The sequence below is a fragment of the Stegastes partitus genome, unplaced genomic scaffold (genome assembly GCF_000690725.1).
Source record: "Stegastes partitus isolate 25-593 unplaced genomic scaffold, Stegastes_partitus-1.0.2 Scaffold36, whole genome shotgun sequence".
Classification (NCBI taxonomy): Eukaryota; Metazoa; Chordata; class Actinopteri; family Pomacentridae; genus Stegastes; species Stegastes partitus.
In genome coordinates, this window is record NW_007577767.1 from 679,875 (window position 1) to 705,100 (window position 25,226).

General features: G+C 39.7%; 4 protein-coding genes across 6 annotated transcripts in view; 3 read left to right on the top strand and 1 right to left on the bottom strand.

Annotated features, from left to right (window-relative positions):
* Positions 1-5,620, top strand: part of LOC103372523 (interferon-inducible GTPase 5-like) — a 32,558-nt gene extending 26,938 nt beyond the window's left edge. Inside the window, exon 5 of the mRNA XM_008302188.1 lies at positions 5,480-5,620. The gene's annotated coding sequence lies outside the window, so the exon portion shown is untranslated. The remainder of the gene's footprint in view (positions 1-5,479) is intronic.
* LOC103372764 (interferon-inducible GTPase 5-like) lies at positions 187-5,482 on the top strand. Its single transcript, XM_008302484.1, has 5 exons — positions 187-204; positions 944-966; positions 1,408-2,027; positions 2,536-3,282; positions 5,468-5,482. The coding sequence occupies exons 1-4, from the start codon at positions 187-189 to the stop codon at positions 3,171-3,173; spliced, it is 1,299 nt and encodes a 432-aa protein (XP_008300706.1). The 3' UTR covers positions 3,174-3,282; positions 5,468-5,482.
* LOC103372491 (interferon-inducible GTPase 5-like) lies at positions 3,301-5,469 on the top strand. The gene is made up of 3 exons (XM_008302151.1): positions 3,301-3,396; positions 3,640-4,208; positions 4,721-5,469. Exons 2-3 carry the CDS (start codon positions 3,647-3,649, stop codon positions 5,356-5,358), a joined length of 1,200 nt encoding a protein of 399 aa, XP_008300373.1. The 5' UTR covers positions 3,301-3,396; positions 3,640-3,646; the 3' UTR covers positions 5,359-5,469.
* Positions 5,621-18,822: 13,202 nt separating the features above from the next.
* The window catches only part of daam2 (dishevelled associated activator of morphogenesis 2), a 98,099-nt gene continuing 91,695 nt past the window's right edge, over positions 18,823-25,226 (bottom strand). For all 3 annotated transcript variants that reach the window (XM_008302241.1, XM_008302225.1, XM_008302233.1), the window contains 2 exons: positions 23,518-23,688; positions 18,823-23,415 (listed from right to left, as the gene is read on the bottom strand). In XM_008302241.1, coding sequence (XP_008300463.1) covers positions 23,203-23,415; positions 23,518-23,688 — 384 coding nt within the window. In that variant the 3' untranslated portion in view covers positions 18,823-23,202. The remainder of the gene's footprint in view (positions 23,416-23,517; positions 23,689-25,226) is intronic.

The window sequence follows — 25,226 nt, forward strand, 5'->3', positions numbered from 1 at the left end:
TGCAAATTTGAGGTACTTCATTAAACATTTCCGTGTTGTCATTTGTAAACTCTTTTAGTCATAAGGGGCAACTTTCTGCAAAATGAGTGCTTTCATTTCTGATACTTTAAATATCAATTGCTGTTACTTTTACATGTTTACGTAAGTAGCAGTTTAAATGCAGGGCCTTCAGTTTTTCTTCAGTGAATGACTAAAATACTTAAAGTCTATTTTCTTTTGTTATCTTTAATGTGACACTCAAAATCCATTTTTTCTCTTTACATAGAATGCACAAATATTTACAAGGCCCTGGGTTTAACCACCTCACTGTGGTGGATAGAAATATGCAGCATTAGTTAATTATGCAGGTGAGCTTCTGAATTATGTTTGTGAGAGCAATTTATTTTGTTAATCTGAGGGTTTCTGTCTAATACTTCATGCCGAGCATCATTCAGACATGGCTTGTGTTAAAACTGAGACTTGTGCAGCTAACAGCCTCCAAAGATGCAAGCATCTGTAGAATGAGTGTGTTACTAACAAAGACAAGCAACAACTTTATCATTGAGCTGAAGAAGATCAGAGAAGGCTAAACAGCACTACGTTCACTGAACTAGAGGGAAAGTTTCCATCTTCCTGAACCCAATCACACCAGCATGTGTTGATTTATGACATATATGAAATGTATTCATGCATGTACGTACCTCACACTGTCATACATGGAGCATGTTAAGTTTTCAGTACACCAGGTTGAAACAAACATATTTCAAGCATACAGTGCCAGTATGTGGGCTGAATAATAATGAATAAAATCAATAAATAGGTTTCAACCTTGGTCAGAGCTGTAGTGTCCTCTGAACCATAGATACTGCAGATTCTAGGAAGTGACTGAAAATATTTGACTGTAAAATGAAAAACCTGACAGACAGCATGTCAGGCTCCTCCTCTCTGTTTTCAGCTCCCTCAGAGTGTCTCTGTGCTTCAGAATCTGTNATCTACTATCTCGCGTGTGTGTGTGAACAGAGAAACAAAAACATTGGAATGTAAAAGTACAGACAGATACAAGAATTCTTCCAACTACAAACACACAACATTCTTCAATTAGGTTTGGCTTTTGTTGTGAGTCACTGCAGAAACACAATAACTTGTGATGATCCTCTTCGGTTTGTTGTGATACTTTCGATTTAGAGTTTGCACATCATCTTTAAGTGGAGAAGTGGGGTGGTTATTTTATGATGACTATCCAGTGCTGTTCTCAGACTGGCATTTCATGTTTTTGTAATATTTGTAACTCTCTGTATATGTAAATGCTTTTGTATTATCGTATCGATGTCTCTGTTTTATAGGTCACTCAGTGTAGATTGGACTAATTATGAACATTAAAACCACCTGCCTGATATTGTGTACGTCCACCTCGTTCTACTATCACAGCTCTGACTCCTACACAGAACGTCTGGAGGGTTTCTATATTGTCTGGTACCGAGGTCGGTGGCACATTCCAGGACTCAAGGTTTCTCAGCAAGGCAAAGAATGTAAAGAAGCGCTGATGAACAATGATCGTGCTACAGCAGCTGCAAAGATTCAAGAATATTTAGAAGACGAAGATAATATTCCCCTAAATATTGCCATCATAGGAGAATCTGGCTCTGGTAAATCCTCCTTTGTTAATGCCATTAGAGGCATAAAAAACAGCGATGATGGAGCTGCTCCCACTGGCTGTACAGAAACCACCATGGAGGTCACTGCATATCCTCATCCAAACTTTCCCAAAGTTACCTTTTGGGATCTTCCTGGAATTGGCACCACCAACTTTCCAGCTGATCACTACCTGAATCATGTTGAATTTGAGAAGTTTGACTTCTTCATCATCATCTCAGCTGATCGCTTCAGAGAAAATGATGTGAAACTGGCTCAGGAGATTCATAAGATGAAGAAAAAGTTCTACTTTGTTCGCTCAAAGATTGACCATAACATACAGGATGAGAAAGAAAGTCAGAGGGACTTCAATGAAGTGATGACTCTTAAACGTATAAGAGACGACTGCATTCAAGGTAGGTGTCTTCTTATTGTTACTATTTCTGTTCTCAAGAGTTTGGTTTTGTGGGAAAAATTGACAGATAACAAACTAAATCATCATTTATAATGTTTTCTCTACTCACATTTAAAGTAACCCTACATATAAGATTAAAATTAAACACAAGGATGTAATGGATTCTGTCTGGTGCACATGAAAAACCTGAGACACTTCAGATCTTTATAATATCTCAACTTTAGACGTGAGTTGAGGTATTATTGAGCCAGAGTGATGCATGATGGATCATTGGTAGGATTCTTTAATGCATCAGAAAATACAACAAATGATTTCAACATTGAAACAATTCAACATTTTACATCTTAGTCACTGTACCTTTACATTGAGCTGTTGTTGCCTAATTTCCAAAGTTTTTCTGTTTTTCTGCTTTGGTCCTCCTCTTTACAAACTAGTGTGAAAGTCGTCATATAATTTTCACAATGATAAAATTACTCTATGAATCATGTTGTATTCCCTCTTCATCACAGGTCTTCAGCGACAAGGTTTTGAGGCTCCACAGGTCTTCCTGGTGTCCAGCTTTGAGCTCCACCTGTATGATTTCTCTCTAATCCATGAGACCTTAGAGAGAGAACTTCCTGCACACAAGAGGAATGTTCTACTGTTTACCATGCCCAACTTCAACCGTGAGATCATCAACAAGAAGAAAAAAGCTTTTAAAGCCAAAATAAAATATCAGGCTCTTCTGTCTGCATTAGTGGCAGGTGTGCCAGTTCCTGGGCTTTCTGCTACTGTTGATCTAGGCATAATGGTTACTGTTGTTCAGGAATATGTACTTTGGTTTGGGCTTGATAAACCGTCACTGCAGAGACTTGCTGACAGAACAGGTGTGCCATATGAGAATCTGTTTGCTGTCATCAAATCACCACTGGCTTTAGAAAAAATAACTGTCGATCTCCTCCTGAAGGTGATAGCCCTAATGACAGCTGAAAGTGCTTTAATGGCAGCAGAAGAAGGGTCCAGATTCATTCCGTTGTTTGGAATCCCAATAACAATGGGTCTCTCTTTTACTGCAACCTACAGAATTCTGAGTTTTATCCTCAACTCACTTGCTGAGGATGCACAGAGGGTGTTTGAAAAGTCTCTGGGTTTGGAGACATCAGTGTGATATTGTAAAGTGAATGCTAAAGGGTATTTGACTTCTTGATTTCTGTAAAGGAGACAGCATTAGATTGTAAATAGATAAATACAACATCTGAATCATATCCTTGCTGCACATTTTAACCAANAACCCAACAGACTAACAGATTCTTCTCCTGGACTCCATTTAAATATATAAGGTGCAACAGTGGTGTTTCTGCTCCAGGGTCCAGTTTCTGGAGGAAATCTGAGTGAGTAGCTGCAAACATTTGGAGTTTGATCTCTTTGAATTTTCTTTGGAAAAAAACAAAAAAAAAACAGAAGACTAGCCAGTGTGAAAACAGAACAAGAAGTACATTCTTCTACAGTCTGATGTATTCTTAGTGTCAGTTATGATTTCATATCATTGTTTGCTCTGAGTATATATGTATAAACATATTCTGTAGTCCAAGATCATAGTGCGCTAATTTGCACACTTTTTCTTTCCATTCAAGGACCAACATGGACGATTCATTTGATTCATATCCAGAAGAATTCAAAGAATGTAAAGAAGCACTGATGAACAATGATACTGCTGCTGCAGCTGCAAAGATTCAAAAATATTTAGAAAAACAAGACAATATTCCCCTAAATATTGCCATCACAGGAGAATGTGGCTCTGGTAAATCCACCTTTGTTAATGCCATTAGAGGCATAAAAAACAGCGATGATGGAGCTGCTCCTACTGGCTGTGTAGAAACCACCATAGAGGTCACTGCATATCCTCATCCAAACTATCCCAATGTTACCTTTTGGGATCTTCCTGGAATTGGCACCACCCGCTTTCCAGCTCATCAGTACCTGAAACATGTTAAATTTGAGAAGTTTGACTTCTTCATCATCATCTCAGCTGATCGCTTCAGAGAAAATGATGTGAAACTGGCTCAGAAGATTCAGAAGATGAAGAAAAAGTTCTACTTTGTTCGCTCAAAGATTGACCATAACATACGGGATGAGAGAAGAAGTCAGAGGAACTTCAATGAAGAGATGACTCTCAAACGTATGAGAGACAACTGCATTCAAGGTTGGTGTATTCTTATTATTGTAATATTTCTGTTCTCAAGAGTGTGGTTTTGTGGAAACAATTGTCATAAACTAAATCATCATTTATATGTTTTCTCTACTCACATTTAAAGCAACTCTACAGATTACCAAATGACAAGATTAAAATGAAACACAAGGATGTAATGGATTCTGTCTGGTGCACATGAAAAACCTGAGACACTTCAGATCTTTATAATATCTCAACTTTAGAAATGAGTTGAGGGATTATTGAGCAAGAGTGATGCATGATGGCTCATTGGTAGGATTCTTTAATGCATCAGAAAATACGACAAATGATTTCAGCATTGAAACAATTCAACATTTTACATCTTAGTCACTGTACCTTTACATTGAGCTGTTGTTGCCTAATTTCCAAAGTTTTTTTGTTCTTCTGCTTTGGTCCTCCTCATTACAAACTAGTGTTAAAGTCATATAATTTTCACAATGATGAAATTACTCTATGAATCATGTTGTATTCCCTCTTCATCACAGGTCTTCAACAACAAGGTTTTGAGGATCCACAGGTCTTCCTGGTGTCCAGCTTTGACCTCCACCTGTATGATTTCTCTCTCCTCCATGAGACCTTAGAGAGAGAACTTCCTGCACACAAGAGGGATGCTCTACTGTTTACCATGCCCAACATCAACCGTGAGATCATCATCAAGAAGAAAAAAGCTTTTCAAGCCAAAATAAAATATTTTGCTTGTCTGTCTGCATTAGTGGCAGGTGTGCCAGTTCCTGTGCTTTCTACTACTGTTGATCTAGGCATGATGGTTACTGTTGTTTTGAAATATGTACTTGGGTTTGGGCTTGATAAACCATCACTGCAGAGACTTGCTGACAGAACAGGTGTGCCATATGAGAATCTGGTTGCTGTCATCAAATCACCACTGGCTTTAAAAAAAATAAATGTTGATCGCCTCCTGAAGGTGATATCCCAAGTGACAGTTGCAGGTCTTTTAATGGTAGCAGAAGAAGGGACCAGATTCATTCCCTTGTTTGGAATCCCAATAACAATGGCCCTCTCTTTTACTGCAACCTACGGAATTCTGAGTTTTTTCCTCAACTCACTTGCTGAGGATGCACAGAGGGTGTTTGAAAAGTCTCTGGGTTTGGAGACATCAGTGTGATATTGTAAAGTGAATGCTAAAGGGCATCTGACTTCTAGATTTCTGTGAAGGAGACAGCATTAGATTGTAAATAGATAAATACAACATCTGAATCATATCCTTGCTGCACATTTTAACCAACATTCATTTACAGTTGATCTGTCAGACGTCCTCAGTGCAGGACTCATTTACTCTAATCAGTACAGAAACAACAGAGTTACTGTTCTCAGTATAAGACATTTAAAGTGTTCTCTTCATCATTTTATCAAGGGGAGAAATGTGATCTTCCTATTCATATNAATGTGCTCGGCTTTTCTCTCCAACACACGGTTTTGACACAAATTGCAGTTTGTTCTCCTTCTGCTTCCTTCCACTGATTTGACAGTTAAACCAAGTCTGTGTCGCAGCTGTGTGCTACGTTGCCCGGCAACGCTCTGACCCTGCTCTCAACTCCCCCTCCCTCTCTGCTCTCTCCACACAGATGAGGCTTAGGTTGTTCAAAGTTTTTAGTAGGTTTGGTAATTATAAAATCATCATTTAAATCCCGGCACACTCCCGTGCCACTCTCAAATTTTCTGCAAGGAAATTTTCTAGTTATAAAATCTTCATTTAAATCCCGGCACACTCCCGTGCCACTCTCAAATTTTCTGCAAGGAAATTTTCTAGTTGTATCTACTATCTCGCGTGTGTGTGAACAGAGAAACAAAAACATTGGAATGGAAAAGTACAGACAGATACAAGAATTCTTCCAACTACAACAAACACACAACATTCTTCAATTAGGTTTGGCTTTTATTGTGAGTCGCTGCAGAAACACAATGACTTGTTTGGGTTCATTGTGATAGTTTTGATTTCGAGTTTGCTCAACATCTTTAAGTGGAGAACTGGGGTGGTCATTTTATGATTACTATCCAGTGCTGTTCTCAGACTGGCATTTCATGTTTTTGTAATATTTACTGTAACAGCTCTGACCCAAACACAGAACGTCTGGAGGGGTTCTTGAACTGTGGCTTAACAGAATTATTAAAAAAAATAAACTCATGAACCAGGCCTGACAAAAATGATGGTATCCCAAGAAAAGACTGAAAATAATGTGACCATAGGGACATGTTCAAACAAGGTGTGTCCTCTAATTAGCATCACAGGTGTCTTCAATACCTTTGTCATGCCCTCGACTTCTGGTACCAGTTAGTGGCAGCTGGATCCCTTTTTCCTCCCTCTCTCCGGCTCTCTTTCTCTCTCTCTCTCTCAGAGTGCATGCTGGGAGTGAGGAGGTGCTGGGAGCGTGTGAGTGGGTGGCGTTTCTTTCGATTTTTTCTTGTTAGTTCAGTGTTTTACGTTCACAGTCACGATTGTTTATTAATCACAAATCACATTTATTTATTTATTTATTTATTTTCGGTGGGTTGCGTGGTCCCTGTGTGCCGGTGCCTGGCAGCAGCCATGGCAGAGCTGAGGCAGCTCACCCGCAAACACGGGATCCGCATCGCTGCACCTCTCCCCTGCAGCGTGGAACAGGTCGGGCTAGCTGTGGGGGAAAGGTCGGTCACAGCAGTGTGAAATTGGCCACCAGGATGAACAGTGCCGTAGTGATTTTTGTGGATCAGGTAGAGAAGGCCAACTCCGTTGTAGAGACGGGGATCACCGTGGTGGACATGTTCGTCCCGGTACAGCCTCTGTCCCAGCCGGCTGTCTGGGTGGTCCTGTCCAGTGTCCCTCCTTTGTAGTTTTCCAGATATGGGAAGGTGGTCTCTCCCATCAAAAAGATCCTGTCTGGATGTAAGTCTCTGCTGATGAAACACGTGATGTCTCACAGAAGACAAGTCTTCATGATACTCAGTAACTGGAGTGAGGAACTCAGCCTCAGCTTCTGTCTTAGAGTAGATGATTATGACTACGTGGTTTTTGCCAGCTCAGCTGGCATGAAATGAGGAACACACGGAGAAATCCTGTCCGCAGCAGGTTGAGCCGGCTCGGCGGAATCCTCTGGCGCTGGTGCCGAGGCCACCGCTGCCCCGGCAGTGCCTGGGCCATGGGCCGCCGTCCCCGCCTGCTCTCAGACACGGGGCAAGAGATCTCAGAATCATGCCAGATGCGGAAAAGGGCAGTGAGCTTTTACGCATCCCTGTACAGGAGCGAATACAAGGAGGAGCAAGGTCTCTCTCTCTTTTATTTATTTATTTTTAATTAATTAATTAATTAATTAATTGATTGATTGATTGATTGATTGATTGATTGATTTAGAAAAGGGACAATACATATTAATGAACATATGCATCATATGTAAATATGCCAGATTATAGCCATTGGCTAATTTCCATCTGCAGTCCCTGGACAGGTTGATGTTGACATAAAAGTCCTAGTAAAAAGAAAAGGGATCAAATATTACAAACATTACAAACTGGACAAAAACATAACAATGGGGTCACACACAGAAGCAAACACACACAGACAGGACAGACAGGACAGAGGCAGACAGGAGCAATTCATGGCCATAAACTCTGGAATGGAGCCACTACATTTCATCAAATATATACATTCATTAAGAACTTTTATAAGGTGCAATAGTGCATTAAAAACTTACAGCAGAATAATTTATATTGCACATGCCCTAAAGTGCGTGAAAATATTGCACGTCCTAAAGTGTGTGATATGTTGCACATGTCCTAAAGTGCCAATCCAAGTTCTTATGAAATGTGCTCACAGGTTTGAGTTGATCTTAACCATTCCTTAAGACAACTCTTGAATGTTGTAAAGCTTGAAACATCCCTTACAAAAGTTGGACCATTCCATTGCACACAGCCCTTGTAGGATAGTACATTTTGACCAAACGCAGTTTTTCTAACAGGTACCTCACAATCCCCTCTGCTCATGGCTCTAGTGGTCCGAGATGCTGCCATGCTGTGTTTAATGTAATCTTTGAGCGGTGGTGGAGCCAGCCCATGTAAGCTCTTATAGATAAGACAGGCATTTTTGAACTTTATAAAATTTTTAAAGCTCAAGAGATTACATTTTGTCAAGATATTACAATGATCATAAGTGTACGGTTTTTTAACCAAAACTTTCAATGCTTTTTTGTATAACGATTCTATTGCTTTTAGGACTAAAACACCTGTCAGAGACCAGCTGGTTATACAATAGCTTACATGGGAAAAGATCATGCAATGCAAAAACATTGTGGCAGCTTCACCAGTCAATGACCTTATTTGATTAAAATTCGAAGGTTGTATTTAATTCTCTGAGTTATCATTTTTATATGACTTTTGAATGAGAGTGTAGTGTCTAACAGCACACCCAAATATTTGAATTCTGACACGAATTGTAATTCATCATTTCCAAGAAACACATTAGAATGCCTGACATCTGTGGCTTTTTTTTTTTTTTTAAGAGAACATCATACAGACTGTTTTCCTTGTGTTCAGGAGAAGACAGGACCTGGTGAGCCAAGTCTGTATATGAGTCAGTGCCTTTGTGAGAATTAGGGCTGCTTCGCCAGATGATTTTGCACTTGTATAGATAACAGCATCACTGGCATATAACTGCACGTCCACACCCTTTCAAACCTCTGGAAGATCGTTAATGTATAGAGAGAATAAACTGGGCCCCAGGACTGATCCTTGGGGCACCCCCAGTAGACAGTTTGCAAAGGATGATGTCACTCCATTGACCACAGTAGCTTGTCTTCTGTTAGATAAGTATGATGCCATCCATTTAATGGCCTTGTCAGAAAAATTAAAGGAATGCAGTTTTGAAAGAAGTACACTGTGATTCAAAACATCAAAAGCTTTTCTCAAGTCGAGGAAAACTGCTCCTACAAAATTACTTCAATCCAATCTACTTTTTATTTTTTCTACAAATAGTGTGATTGCAGTTTCTGTAGAAGGTGGGCATGAAACCCAAATTGCATGGGGTGCAAAAGAGCTAGGCCACTTTTGAGATGTGTGATTAATTGCTTTGCAACCCATTTTCCAAGCACCTTTGAAAACACTGGTAAAATACTAATCGGTCTATAATTAATCATACTATTTTTATCACCACACTTAAGTATTGGAGTCATAGTCTGTGGTACAATGGATTGTTTTACAGATAAATTGATTAACTGAGTAATTGGATTTGTCAACGACATTTTGTGACATTTAAGAAATCCTGCATCAAAACCAAAATAGTCCCTTGTTTTTGAATTTTTCATTGCACTAATGATATTTAGAACTTCTGCCTCAGATATTTGTTTCAATGCAAAACTTTGATTATTGGTTGTTTGATCATAGAATTTCTCAGGTGAAGCAAAACCTGAAGCTATTTCTTGCACTGAATTGAATTGAATTGAATTGAATTGAATGCCTTTATTGTCACTATACACATGTACAATGAGATTAAGAGCAGCTCCTTCAGTGCAACATAGAATAAAGAACAAAAATAAAGAGCAAAAAGTAAAATGGAAGAGATTTCAATATAAAATAAGTTATATATACAGTATGAATATTAGAAAAATATTGCACAGCATGGTCATTGATGATTTGCACATTTAAATAGAGTTCAGGGGGACTTCCGGGTGTTAGATGGAGTAGAAGGACGTGTGTAGAGAGGCTCTCCAGCGTAGATTCAATAACTTCGCAAAAAAACTCGTTACTCTAGCAGAAAGTGAACATCTAGATAGACAGAGAGAACCCGAAACAGAAAGACTCGACAGAGAAAAGCCACAATGCCGAAAACTCAAGACAAAAACAGCTCCGCCACCAAAGATAGCAAAGTAGCATCACAAGCTAGCGGCAACTCATGTGGAGCTACAGGACACCCCGGAACGAGCATAACGCCGGGAGACCTACTGGAAGCGATAAAGGAGCTAAAATCCGAGCTGAAGAGGGACAACGACAACTTGAGAAAGGACATTAACTCCTTTCACACAGAAGTGAGCGGTAAACTCGATGGTCTGGCCGAAGAGATGCAGGGGCTGAAGGAGCGAGTGGGTGAGATGGAGACACGAGTGGGGCAAGTGGAGGACATGGCCGTGGAAATGACCGAAGCGCTCACAACAGCTATAAAGCGCCAGAAAACTCTGCAACAAAAGCTCACAGATTTGGAGTCCAGATCAAGAAGAAACAACATCCGCATCTTTGGAGTTGCAGAGGGAGAAGAAGGAAGCTCTGTGATGCGCTTCGTCTCAGACCTTCTCAAACGTGAGCTGCCACTACCCACAGACATGGACCTTAAGATACAGCGGGCTCATCGTTCCCTCGCNAACCTGATGCAGGACCACAAAATGGCTTCGATGTGGATCTCATCAAACCCAGGGTCAGAACAGAGATGACTTTGGATTGATCAAGGCAAGATTTACATGTCTACATGGACCATCACAGAGAGAGAACCTCTCCTGAACCCACAACCCCTGATGCTGTAGACCCCATCACCTTAAATCACTGACTGGCAGAATCATCAGAGAAGCCATCACACAACAATTGTTGTTGCTTAAAAAAACAAAAAAACAAAACAAAACAAATAAAGATCCGACTTTCATTCAGAATATGTTATTTTACCTTTTGTTCTTTCATTCCTGGAATGAAAATAAAACTCTCTCTGATTAGTTGTTTACACATGTTTGGAGAAAAACTAAGTTATGGAATTACCTTCTACTTATAACTTTATTAAAAACCTTTTGTAATCTGAGGTTGAGTTTCCTGTTTTGTAATTGTAGAAGTTGACTCAGTAATGATGACAGGGGATCAAGGTCCCCGTCAGTGCAGAATTTCAAGAGAGCAACTGTGCTGTTGGAAGACTTGTGGTTTCACAACAACACAGAAACTAAATGTGTCAGTGAACAGTTGAATGACGTTTGAAGCATTTACATTTTGTTTTTTTAGGTTTGAGGTCCAGCACATCAAGACATCCAGTCATTCTTCGTCCCCTTTTTAAAAACTTTATCATTAGGAGTTGATAACTGTTGTTTCAGCTCCTTTGGTTTCTAAATAGCTTTTAGTAGTGATGTGCGGATCGATACTGAAAAATCGATACTTCCGATTCCAGATCTTTATGCTCTAAAATCGCTTCTCAAATCAAAATATCGATACTTTTGATACTTCAGTCACTTGAGGTACTGTACATCATTACCAGGAGCAAAGTGGAAAGTAACTAAACTATTGGGATCCTGCCTAATGACACACGATTGGTAGGAACTACTTTTTCTTTTTCTTGGTAAGTGCGTAATGTGTAAGCACAGCGGCTCAGTCGACACAATGGCAGAGCATAAACAGAGTCACACAGCCAAAACGTGGTTTGTGATGTTTGTGGAAAAAAGGTAGAGTTGTGGCAACACAACAAATGGTGTGAAACAGCTCAAGTTAAATCACAACACAGAATGGGAGACATTTATGATGAGGTGGACAGAAGAGGACAACAGTGTCAGGTGCTGCTGCTAGGGCAAGTTGTCTCTGGAGAAATCCAGGTACAGAGGGAGGACATGTGGAGCCTTAAGCAGCATTAAGCACTGTTGCTGTTGGAGTTGTTCCAATGAATAACTATGGTTATAAAATAAGCAACAAAATAAATACATGCTTCAACAAATAGCTGCATGAGTTCAGCTTGGAGTAATAATATGTGTATCACTGAGAGAATCTCACATTGGCAAAACAGCCTAGATCTATTCAGCTATGGTTTCCTAAAGAATTGATCATTTAAACTAATTACATAGACTAGATGTCATTAAATTATACAGAGCAATTGCAACAAACAGTCATGGTGAATTTAGGAAAATATATACTAGAAAAGATGGATAAAAATAACATTTTATCTATGAAATATAGCTATCATTGTTTACAATCAGTCTAATTTGTTTCAACTGTTAAATGAATATTTTAAAATGTAGGTATTGACAAACTTGTTTAATTATTGTGGCATTTATTATATACGTCCTCTGTTAGTTTTTTCTGTTGTTGTGTTAGCTTGGCTATATATTTCAGTTTTAAATAAATAAGTAAATAAGTAAGTAAGTAAGTAAGTAAGTAAGTAAGTAAGTAAATAAATAAATAAATAAATAAATAAGTTGATGTCTTGTATAATTATGAAGCTATGATTTCAAATACACTACTTTTTTTTTACATTTACCAGACACAATAGGTGTATTTGCACAAAGTATGGGTATCGGATCGGTATCACCAATACCAGCCTGCACTTTACTCAGTATCGGATTGGAAAGTAAATCGGTGGTATCGAACATCACTGGCTTTTAGGAACCAGTTTCTCAGTCTGTCTGTCATGTTGTCATCCTTAAATGGGGAAGCTTTAATTAGAAAACCTGTTCCAGCAGCTAAAAGTAAATCTGAGAAACTGAGTTTACTTTTACTTTCTGTTGGTGTCAAAGAGAAAGGTACCGAAATGTTGGAAAACGTGTGTTCAATTGTTTATAAAAGCCACAGGTTTACCACTGACACGCTGAAGAGGTGGTTAGTTGGTGCAAGTGTACTTGATCTGTTTTAGGTTGCTTCTTCTGTGGTTGACCAGAAGGTCCACCTGGTGCAGCAACACTGGCTGTGTGTCTGCAGACAAAACCCTAACCCTAACCCTAAGTTCATGTTTCATTTATTTCCTGTTTTATTTTGGTATGTCCTGCCATGTGCTTGTACTCATCCACTGCTTCGAGTATCTATATACTTCTCAGTCTTTGCCTGCTTTCCTGTCTGTGTGATCCCCTGCCCTGCCCCAATATGCTCCACCTCTGTGTGACAGTCCTCCCTGCCCCAGCGTATACATACTCATCTTTTTTCTCATGTCTTCTGCATTTTTGATTTATTCCTGCCTGCCCCTCATGCTCTTGTTTTAACTGCACTATAATTCTGTTTTGTGTTCAATTTGATGAAATTTCACCTTTATTCATTTAATGCCTGTTGCCAGTGCCTACATCTGGTTCTTTTACTCACTTATCCCTGAAACGGATATGATATTGTATCCTAATGTATTTTGTAAGTAGAGTTATGTGTGTATAATCATATTCTGTAGTCCAAGATAACAGTGCACGTACTTGCACACTTTTTCTTTCTATTCAAGGACCAACATGGACGATTCATTTGACTCATATCCAGAAAAAAATCAAAGAATGTAAAGAAGCAGTGATGAACAACAATACTGCTGCAGCTAAGATTCAACAAAATTTAAAAAAGCAAGATAATATTCCCCTGAATATTGCTTTCACAGGAGAATCTGGCTCTGGTAAATCCACCTTTGTTAATGTCTTTAGAGGCATAAATCATGATGATGGCTCCCACTGGCTGTGTAGAAACCACCATGGAGGTCACTCCATATCCTCATCCAGACTGGAATTGGCACCACCAACTTTCCAGCTGATCAGTACCTGAAGCAGGTTGAATTTGAGAGGTTTGACTTCTTCATCATCCTCTCAGCTGATCGCTTCAGAGAAAATGATGTGAAACTGGCTCAGGAGATTCAGAAGATGAAGAAAAAGTTCTACTTTGTTTGCTCAAAGATTGACCATAACATACAGAATGAGAAAAGAATCAAGAAGAACTTCAACGCAGAGACGACTCTTACACGTATAAGAGACTACTGCATTCAAGGTAGGTGTCTTCTTCTATTGGTACTATTTCTGTTCTCAAGAGTTTGATTTTGTGGAAACCTTTCACAGATAAACTAAATCTTTATTTATGATGTTTTCTGTACTCACATTTAAAGTAAGTCTGCAGATTACCAAATGACAAGATCAAGATTAAATACAAGGATCTTCTCACTTCTTTCTGGTGTACATGAAGTACCTGAGACACTGTAGATCAGGGGTGTCAAACTCATTTTCATCCTGGGCCACATAAGCATTATGTTTGCCCTCAAAGGGCCAGTTGTAATTGTATGTCACTGTAGTGACTGTATAAATGTAACGACTCCTTAACATATTGGTAAATAATTGTCTCTGCATTTGATTATTGTTTATTCTATGTACAAATATTGTGCATGCCTAACGTAAAGTAAAATATATGTAGCAGGGCTCCAGACTAACTTTTCCAATGGTAGCAACTTTCTTCATTGGTCGCACCAGCTAACGATTTGGTCACCCACCCCATATTTTGTTGGTTCAGCATTGCCACAGCTATTAATCTACCATGCAGCTGATAAATAGTTGTTTTTGCATAACTTAGTTATGTTGCAATGATTTTCAGTGTTACAAAACTTGATATCTGTAAAATGTTTTAATCTGAAAATATATTTATTTTGTCACCAGTCCTCTTCTGATATCAGTACATTTTACCGATGTTCCTTAAACGCCTTACATGCCACTCTGATATATGCTACCAGAGGGCTGTACTACGAAGCAAGTTTGACATAGCCAGGCTTTCTTTGTGTAAGCCGAATCGACAAAACCGAAAGCCCCAGCCAGAGATTATGCGTATCATGAAGGTGGTTGTCAACTTTCTTTACCAACTCAGACTTTCTGCTTCAGACACTGTGCGCCTTCACATAAAAAGGGGCGTTTAACGTGTCACGTGACTCTTCTTCCACACAAAATGAAACGATTGTGTGCAGCTGCTTCAGTCAAAACCTTGTTTTAAATGGTCCTGGACTTGAAGTTAAATATCTTAAAATATGTTTAAATTTGCTTTACTTTTGTTACGCAGTAAAGAAGACTATGTGGTCTAATTTGGTATGGGCTTCTTTTGAGTAGTTTTCATGTTCTCATAGTGCTTACTAATACTCATTTTTGATGTGAACAAAAATTGAATATTAACATCAGTAATATCGGTTATCGGCAATATCAGAAATCTTAATATCGGATATCGGTATTGGCCAGAAATTTTAATATCGTGCATCACTAATATAAATAATCATGTCGATGTTCATCGTATCTTTCTGCATCATAAACAATGAGTACATTGTTATGCAATGCCACAAGTAGAGGTGCAGAAAACACCACTGTGTCTTTTAATATTTTGACCTCAACAGTGTTGTGTCTTGTTCACACCTGTAGACAGTTGTGATGACATTTCACTGCCCTCCAGTGGTCAGAGTCAGGAACTACGACAGAAAAAAGCTTGATATTGATTTTAATGTTTATCAACATTTTCATCATCATCTTATTTTAAGTTCTCCACAAGAAAATGTCCTGAGCATATTGTCATACATACTGATGACACACGACTGTCGTGTAAAATTTAATACAAACCACATCATAAAGTATGCAGATGACACAACAGTGGTGGGTCTCATCCAGGACAGTGAGGAAAAAGCAAATAGAGAGGAAGTTAAACCTTTTGCAGACTGATGCAAAAGGAGTTTGTGACTGGCTTCAGGACAAATCGGCCCATGCACACCTCATTCTAAATCATGGCATTGTTGTTAAGTACACAAAGCTCCTGGGGGGTCAGGTGACAGAAAACCTAATCTGGTCTCTACACACTTCCTCTCTTGTCAAAAAGGGCTCACCAGCACTTTTATGTCTTGCCGTGGTTGAAGTGGGAACATCTGAATCCATCATTCCTCATCATTTTCTGTGGAGTGTTTTGACCAGTGGCATCTATAAATATCCATCCATTATCTATACACCGCTTAATCCTCATTAGGGTCGCGGGGGGCTGGAGTCTGTCCCAGCTGACTTAGGGTGAAGGCAGGGGACACCCTGGACAGGTCACCAGTCTATCACAGGGCTACACTTAGAGACAGACAACCNTCTTGATTTCTGTAAAGGAGACAGCATTAGATTGTAAATAGATAAATACAACATCTGAATCATATCCTTGCTGCACATTTTAACCAACATTCATTCACAGTTGATCTGTCAGACGGCCTCAGTTCAGGACTCATTTATTCTTATCAGTACAGAAACAACAGAGTTATTGTTCTCAGTATAAGACATTTAAAGTTTCTCTTCATCATTTTATCAAGGGGAGAAATGTGATCTTCCTATTCATATATAAACTGTGTTAAATGTAGAAAACTGCTGAATCATTGCTGTATTGCTTTTCAAAATTGTTTGTGTGATCAATGATGTCAACACTTTGAGCAAATCAGGTGAAATGATGGTTACTGATGAAACATCTTTGTCTTGTTATCTTGTGTCATTGAATACATTGTGATGGAACTGGTGGTTTTGTCATTATTTAAAAAACATATTTTCTACAACATTTACTGGGTCATATAAATTATAACAATACTTGCTGTTAAGCAGTAACAAAGGAGAGGAACGTAATATATCATATAAATAATCATGTCAATGTCCATCGTATCTTTGTGTATCATAAACAATGAGTACATTGTCATGTAATGCCACAAGTAGAGGTGCAGGAAACACCATTGTCTCTTAATATTTTGACTTCAGCAGCCTCATTGTTTCTTGTTCATGCCTGTAGACAGTTGTAATGAAGGTTCGATGCCCTCCAGTGGTCAGAGTTAGAAACTACAACAGAAAGAGACTAGATATTGATTGTAATGTTTATCATCATTTTTATCATCGTCTTATTGGAAGCAATGTTACAATGTATTATTATGTTTAAACAGACAATATGTTTCTGCTACTGCACCATATAACAGATTCTAATGTCTAATGCAAAGCAAATATAAGGTGACAGTCTCAAGTACATTTTAAATGTTGTATCACAGAAATCACTGTATCCATACAACATGTATTTATTATTTATGTGCTTCTGCATTCTGTTCATAAAATCACAGTCTAAAGCTACAATTAAGAATTATTTTAATCAGTGATGATCGGCACAGTGGAGAAGTAGGTGGTACTGTCACCTCCCACCAGGAAGGTTCTGGGTTTGAACCTGCTGGTCAGCTGGATCAAACCACTGTGCTATCATGCTTCAGAACATCATTATCTTAGTTCCAAAAAAATCCACAGTCACTAGCCAAAATGACTTTCCAGTAACATTTACCTCGACAATAATGAAGTACTTTGAAAGACTAGTCAAGGATCAGATCACATGTGTTCTTTGCCCTTCACTTGACCCACTTCAGCTTTCCTACCTGCCAAATCGCTCCACTGAGGACACCACATCCACTGCACCTCATCTGAACCTGNCCAAATCGCTCCACTGAGGACACCACATCCACTGCACCTCATCTGAACCTGGAACATCTTGGGAACAAGAATGCACACACACGAGGATGCTGTTTGTTAATTTAAACTCCACATTCAACACAATAATCTCCCAGCATATGTTTAACAAACTGGGAACACTGTGCAATTTGATATTGGATTTCCTCACAGACGGGCCTCAGTTTCTACAGGTAGCAAATAACACGTCAAACAAAGTTTTACTGAGCACTGGTTCTCCACAAGAATGTGTCCTGAGAACCTTGTCATACATACTGATGACACACGACTGCTGTGCAAAGTTTAGCACAGACCACATCATAAAGTATGCAAGTGACATCAGTGGTGGGTCTCATCCAGGACAGTGAGGAGAAGGCAGAAAAAGGAGGTTAAACCTTCTGCAGACTGATGCAAAAGAAGTTTGTGATTGACTTCAGGACAAATCAGCCCATGAACACCTCATTCTACATCATGGCATTGTTGCTAAGTACACAAAGCTCCTGGGGGTTGAAAGAACTATTGTGTCCACACTGCCACCTGTTGAAGACAAGGCCCAAAAACACTGCCTATCAAAAGCTTCCAGCATCATCAATGACTCCACTCACCCCTGTCACCACCTGTTTACCCTCCTGCCCTCTGGCAAGAGATACTGCAGTCTATGGAGCAGCACTGTTGGATTCACCAAGACCTTCTACCTGACTGCTATCAGACTGGTAAATAAAACGATGCACCCCTCTGATTATGGGTGCATCCATAGACTCACTGCACCCACAGTCTGACTCTGAGCAAATCTGTGCTGTGCAATATTTAATGGATTTTATGTACAGTATTCATGGTAGAAGCTATTGATTAATTTTTGCATTTTTACTTACCCAATTCACTGTTTTTCGTGTTGACTCCACCCTGACCAAGAAGCAGCAGCAGTCTATTCTTCAGAGACATTCTCCATCCTCTGGTTTCCATCTTTGTGGAGAAGGATTTAAACAGCAGCAGGATAATGAGTCCAAACACACCTCAGAGCTTTGAAGACCAAAGAAGACCAAGGAGTGCTGACTGTCACATTCCTTACATGTCAAGAAGCTTTAGAACATTGTCACATCATGCTGGGAGAACATAAACTATCAGGTTGGAACAAACTGCTGGACTCTGTGCTGATTGAGTGCTGCTGTAATTAAAGCTAATGGGGGTAAAGATACTGAGAGATTCTGACATTGATGGACATATTTTCACCTTTTTAGTCAAATTGTTGAGCTGATATATCATCTGGAACTAAAATCAAAACAGAAGCATCTTCACTGATGGTCTGAGATTTTACTAAATACTCTGAACATGTACAAATGATTCTCTCCTCTTGTACAAGCACATTACATTCATTTCCTTCTATGTCACTGCGGCTGTGACTCAAACACTTGTCTCAAGAGATGACAGGGAAGAAGAGAATAAACAATCACTTGTAAGGGACGAAAGTTTATTGTAACCCTACAAAAGACACAGGGTGAGAAAAAATACAAAACAAAAATAAAATTATAGAAATGAAAAAAACAAAGAACAAAAAAATTCTCATTCTTATACAAGTCTCAGAACTATCCATCATACACGGACCACAGTTTAATTATTCATATTTTTAATATAACATTTTGTTGTAATGCTGTGTGTACATACAAAATATAGCAAACTAAATAAGGCAAATAAATAGAGGTACAATTTACAGGAAAATGGAACATTCCTCAATGTTTTCAACTTTTTTTTAATCTTATCTCAAACATCAAGAATGGTGTACAAAATGCTTTTTTTTTTCTCCAACTGTACATCTTTCGGCAGAGGATGCTTTTTTTTCATCCATAAAAATACTGACTCCTCACAATTATACAACCTCAAAGAATGGGTGCAACTTTTCTCAGGCAGTACAAATTGTGGCGGAACAGGTGTGTTCCATTATGCAAGCAATTTTCTGTTAAAGGATAAAGTCAACACGTCACACTTTGTGCACCCGTCTCTAGTCATGCAGGTCGACGCCATGTGCATGTAATGACAGAAATGTGGTGACAGAAAACACCCCGCATCCCTTCCCCTCTTTTTTTATAAACACACCAAAGCAGGAGAGCCATTCAACAGACTGACTAATAATGTGTTTCCAGCGGTCCAGCCGGAGTCTCTTCCCTCACTTGCCCTTTTGTTTCTCTTTCCTCTACACACCATGTTTTTTCTGCACCACACTTTCGTTGCACCCTTCTCTTTTCTCGAGGGACCCAAGCCCTCAGAACGGTGCTGCAAATGGAAACTTCCCATGATAAAAGTGCATTGAACAAGCTACTAAGTTCTTTCCTCTGATTTCCATCTTTACACTCCAAAAACCGGCCAGTCAATGGCCAAATAAACATCCAAACATGTAACAACACAAACATGTATTAATACTGACAATGTTGCAATACCCCTCTGTAAATAGTCTGCACTACAATATGGGTTAAAGCTCTGAATTAAGAGTGTAAAGGGTCTGCTGAAATCTGATATACTAACTCTGATTAACTTGAAAGACAAAGGAGCAGAAGTTAGGAAACAGAATAGCTCAAATATACACGAGATGCTGGTTTAAGAATAGGCGATCAAAGGCCATTTCCTCCTTTGTGATTTCACAGGAAAAGTTTGTAGTGACTTGGTTTCCTGGTTTATCTCTTAAGCTTGGGACATGGAAGCTCAAAGATCCTCTCTGTGCTTTCTCACATCTTCTTCTGTGCTGCATATCGGCTTCTTTCTGCTTCAGGAAAAACTGAAGGAATATAATCTGACAGAATGAGGTGACACTGTGACAGAACTTATTGTGGATAAATTAAAGCTATGGAGGGGGGCTTATGTGTTCACAGGTAACAGGCCAAACCTCTGGAGTGACTCCAGAAACACCAAACTACACCTACTGGACTTATCTAGTAGGTGAGTTAGTGAGTGAGCTTCTAGAGCTTTGGTCAAGAGACAAATCACATGAACACACTGGAGAAGTTTTACCTGACTGTGACGTCTGCTTCAACTTGAAGTGAAGTGTGCTATCTGATGCCACAAGATGGCGCCAGTTAGTCTAATTTTAACTGTCATTTCACCGGCAAGTACTGTATGTTTCTTGGAAAGTCACAAGCACTGAAACACAGTAACAGGAATGGTGCGTGTGAAACCTGGATCAGAGGCACTTAAAGGTGAACACTGTTTCAGAACAGAAAAACAGGCAGAATGAAGGAATAAGGACAAACTGGGATAGTTATCACTAGAGATACCGATACATGCTGTCGAGGGTGTTGAGTGACAAGTCTATTAGTTTGTTCAGGAACACCGTGAAACAAGTCTTCTTGTCTTTTGTAACATTACTGTATATATAATAAGTGCTCATTTAGTCGGGTGCAGTGGAAATCTTGCAACAGGAGAACTCTGAGTTTATGCTAACTGTCACTAAGAGAACATCCACTTTAGTCCTATCTCTGACAAACTCAACCAGGGGCTGCTGTGCAAAGTCTTGGGCCAGTTTGACCAAAGTGAACCAGACTAAATGTAAGGAGCATTATATGCCAAAACCTAGAGCTGTGAAATAAACATCTTAGCTAGAGTCCTTCCTTCTGATTCTGGGTGAACGGGCTGACAGAGAAGGTCACACATAGGATGGCTGTATTACACAGTCCAACACCTCTCATATGGCCTTTTACTGTACCACAGTATCCACGTGTGTGGATGGCAAGAATAAAAAAGGTTATCTAAGAACACACCCAGTGATGATGAGCTTGATCCTTCTCCTGAAGCACTGACCAGGAGTTGCTCTTTCATCCCCTCATGTATTTCTTTTCACCCACTACTGTATCTTTAAGAACTGGATGTCAATGGTGTGCTGAGGTGACCTTACACATCATATCACAGCCTCTGTCAAGAGTACTGCTTAGGTTTTGGAAATGCAGATATACATTAAAAAAATACACTGAGTGCTAAAAATAATTTAAAAAAACCTTAGGAAAAATGATGTTGGCCTTGAGTTCATGGGTCTGACTCTGGTTTGGCAGCAGGTTGCCCATCATGATGTAAACATTTGTGAGAAGCTGCATGAAAAGATGAAAGCACAGATTCTTTTCAATGATCCTCTCTGTTCGTGTCCTGTCAATAAAGAAAACCTAAACTTTTCATCAAGAGGAAATTTTCTACGCCCTGTAAGTGCTTCATTGTGCCCTGACAATACAATAAGGTCTGACATCACAACTGAAGATAAAAACACACAGAAACGCTGCATGATGAGGCTGAATCCTGGTACCGGTGCAATTCAGCAATAGTTTCATTGAGTGAGATTGATACATCCTGAGCTGGGCTGATGGCTGTCCACAGATCAAATGTTTTAGTACCAGTGGAACAGATCTCACCGATACTATGGATAGTACTCACTAGTTTGTAGGTGATGGAGAGGAATAAAGTCAGATATGAACCTTATAGACTGACAGCAGAGCAGGGAAAAGCACTGTAAACTAACTCCAGATTACGCCTTTAAAGTCATTTATGGCATTTCTTCATTATCTTAATCTGAGAACAGAGAGAATGCTCTAGCTGGCTTGTGGTCATTTGAGTGTAAAGTTTGTCAGAAAAGCTACAGTGCAAACAAGACATACAGGTGTGAAAAGGACAAGCAGTTATCTCTTTTACATAAAGCGCAAAATGTATAGAAATTCACTTCAAGAGCAATGTGAACTTGCAACACCAACAAATAATGCATTGCGTGTACAAAATCCCAAAACATAAAAAACCTCTACATCTTTGCAATTAGCTTGTCTGCATCTAAATATAAATATATATATCAACGTCTAATTGCAGTATGTTTTGTATTAATACATTTACATTTGCTTTCTCTTTGCTTTGGCACGGGTTAATGCCAGAACGATGTTGAGACCATTTTAGAGTGTAGGTGAGGCTTGACCCATGTGGCACAGTCACTTTGTTGATGGATCAAGTTGAGAAGTTTCCTTGAGAAGAGCTGTTTGTTTCCTGCAAAACTGCAGATCGGGATGTACGTATGTCCTCCCTGGGAATGCTGTGTGCCGTGTATGAGACCACTGGGATCACCCACCGTCGTGTATCACTCCTCGGCATTCTCGGCCTCCATGTCCTTCTTTGCAATAAAGAGAGCTCATGAACATCCATCCATTCTGAGAAGTCTTTTAATTTTCTGGGGAATACCTGAAGCAACCATGACTGTGGAGGTTATGGCTTAGCTCCCCCCCAACTTCTTTTTCAGTTGTTTTTTTAAAAAAAAAAATCTGCCTGGAGATCCTTCATAGTCCTGTTTCCAATCCTTTCTCTTGGTCTCGCGTCTATGTACAGAGTGACTGGCTGATCCCAATGTCCATGTGTTTTAGAGCCATAGAGTAAAAATGATTCCTCTCCAGCACCAAGGAGTTTACAGAGGAACAGAGAGGGGTTTGTGAGAGAAAAAAAGAGATAGAAAGTGAAAGACAGTAAGGTGATAGACAGTGAGAACCTTGAGCACAGTGTTAAAGGATATGGTCAAAGGACATGGGATAACGTGTCACAGTGGTGTGTCCGTCCATCTATCCATCCCAACTGTCCTTCATCCAGGACAAACAGGTTGGAAATAGCTTTACATGACCAATCAGAGGAGAGTGTTGCATCCTTCAAGACGGCATACCTGTCCATACCTGTCGCTACATGTCCAGTCCAGCCGTTATTTACATCCTCTCCAATGTGAGCGGTCATGTTCCAGGACCTGGACTAAAGGTGTTAAGAGATCTACGCCATGGCAGAATTCAGGTGTCTAGTGTGTTTTTTGTTTTTTTTTTGTCCGTCCTTTATCCAACCTAGTAGTTGACCTTGGTGACGGCTCGTTCACGACCACCACCTTCCACCAGCTGGTTAACGGAACGCTTGCGGTTGCGTTTGAACTTGTTCAGGTCCTTATCAAAGACCTCGCCGGAGCGCAGCGCCGAAACCAGGTCGTCGAACTCCCCGCCGACCTCGTCCGAGGCTCCGCCCTTCTTGGCCCGCCGTTCCCGCTCCCTCTGCTCCTTGAGCTGGAGATAGAGAGAGAGAGAAGACGGGGTTATCATTAAGAAAAAAACGAGCATGTCCTTTTAGTATAATCTGTCATGGCTGACTCAGGTTTATTCTCTCACCATGGCCTCCATCCGTGCCCTCCTCTCCTCCTCGTCCTTACGTCGCTGCATGTTCTCCAGGTCTTGCCGTGCTTCGCTGAACGACTGTAAAAACGTGTCGAAGATCCCGAAGAACTCGTCAGGCTGCATCCTTCCTTCTTCTTCCCCAAAGTGCTTCAGAGATTTGGCAAACTGAAAAGAACATGTCATTTTTAATTTTGATCTAAGTCGACCAGAAAGCAGGCCTGCACATAGTTATCAAATCTAACATTTAAATATGGATATACTGACAGAGCGAGCTGATTCTAAAATGTACGGACTGAATTCTCTACTTTGCTCCTGAATCCTCTCAGTGAAAGGAACACATGAGCTTACATCTGCATGTGCTTCAACTTCACCTACTGGCATGAATGCTTTATGTTAACAAGAACTGCAGGAACACACACACACACACACGCAGGGGAAGAGAATGACTGCATGAATTGACCACCGTATGTCCACCCTGTTCTGTTCAAGCTGTTCAGTGCTCTGTGCCAGGACGATGCCTGCAGCCAAACCTTCTCTACATTCCTACGCACTGAGCTCTGTACTGCAGTATACAGCAGAATACACCACTATTGGCCCAGCCAGTAATATTAAACATAACATGATACAACATATGCCACATAAACGTCTGACTTAGTTCTACTTAAAAAGCACACTGACTCTTTCTAAGAGCTATCAGAAGGACATCAGGGCAGGTTTGTAATTGATTACATGGTGTGGAAATACAATTCATTTTTAAAGGGCAAAATTATTAATCCTGATTATATAGTTTTAGGAAATAAATACATGACATGCTCTCTTTCTGTTTAAACTGACATCAGAAACTGTTTCCAACATATTATGAGTGAATGTGCAGTTGAAGTATTACAGTCCTACCAGCAAGGTTGCATTTTGTAGTCACTTTGGTGAAACAGAGCAAACTTAAAAAACACAATAATGTCATAGTAATACCTAATAAAGTTGTGAACATGTTTGCTAACATTTGCTAGATTATAGATGCAGCAGACCATAAGCAACATTAGTCACTTCCATGTGATGGACGTAAGTCAAACATTGGCCTTTCAGTTCTGTTTTGAAGGCTCATTTGTATTCACCAACAGGTCACTAACTGTCACTTTTCTGTTTTGGGGCTGTGCAGGGAATGTGACAGTGGATTTACCACAGCTCTGTTACTGAAAACAGATGTCTGCTTCGACTGGAAAGGATGCTGATGATGAGTCGCAGAACCAAAACGACGAATTTGATTAAAGCTGGTGAATAAGCTCTGTGGAGCTGAGGGTAGAACATGAAAATGCTCTGCAGACTCACCAACATGAGCAACAACTTTGACGTATATAAACTTACTCAGGGGCATTTTCCTGGTAACACTTATGTACTATCAAAAGTTATTATGAAGAATGGCCTTTTGAGAGCATTTTAATCATTATTACTAATGTGTAAGATGTACTGTATCTGGTTTGAAGAGGTGCTATTTCTAACTCAGAACTTGTCTGTGTGGTGGACATTCATGAGCAAATAACTGCGCTAACATATCACTTTGTTATGCTGCAGACAAAAATCACTGTCAATGTCAAAATAAATCAGTTGAAAGCAGGGCCTTAACTGTACTGTACGACTCTGCTCTGTCTTGAGTGGGAGAGGGGTGACAGAAAACATCATATCACTCTAGCCGATATGAGGCTCGT

What these genes read in the sequence shown, in the direction of transcription:
- LOC103372764 (XM_008302484.1), top strand. An exon ending in AAGAGACGACTGCATTCAAG is followed by an intron (nt 2,028 to 2,535) that starts GTAGGTGTCTTC and finishes TCTTCATCACAG; the next exon opens with GTCTTCAGCGACAAGGTTTT.
- LOC103372491 (XM_008302151.1), top strand. Translation starts at nt 3,647, where the DNA reads ATGGACGATTCATTTGATTCATATCCAGAAGAATTCAAAGAATGTAAA. An exon ending in GAGAGACAACTGCATTCAAG is followed by an intron (nt 4,209 to 4,720) that starts GTTGGTGTATTC and finishes TCTTCATCACAG; the next exon opens with GTCTTCAACAACAAGGTTTT.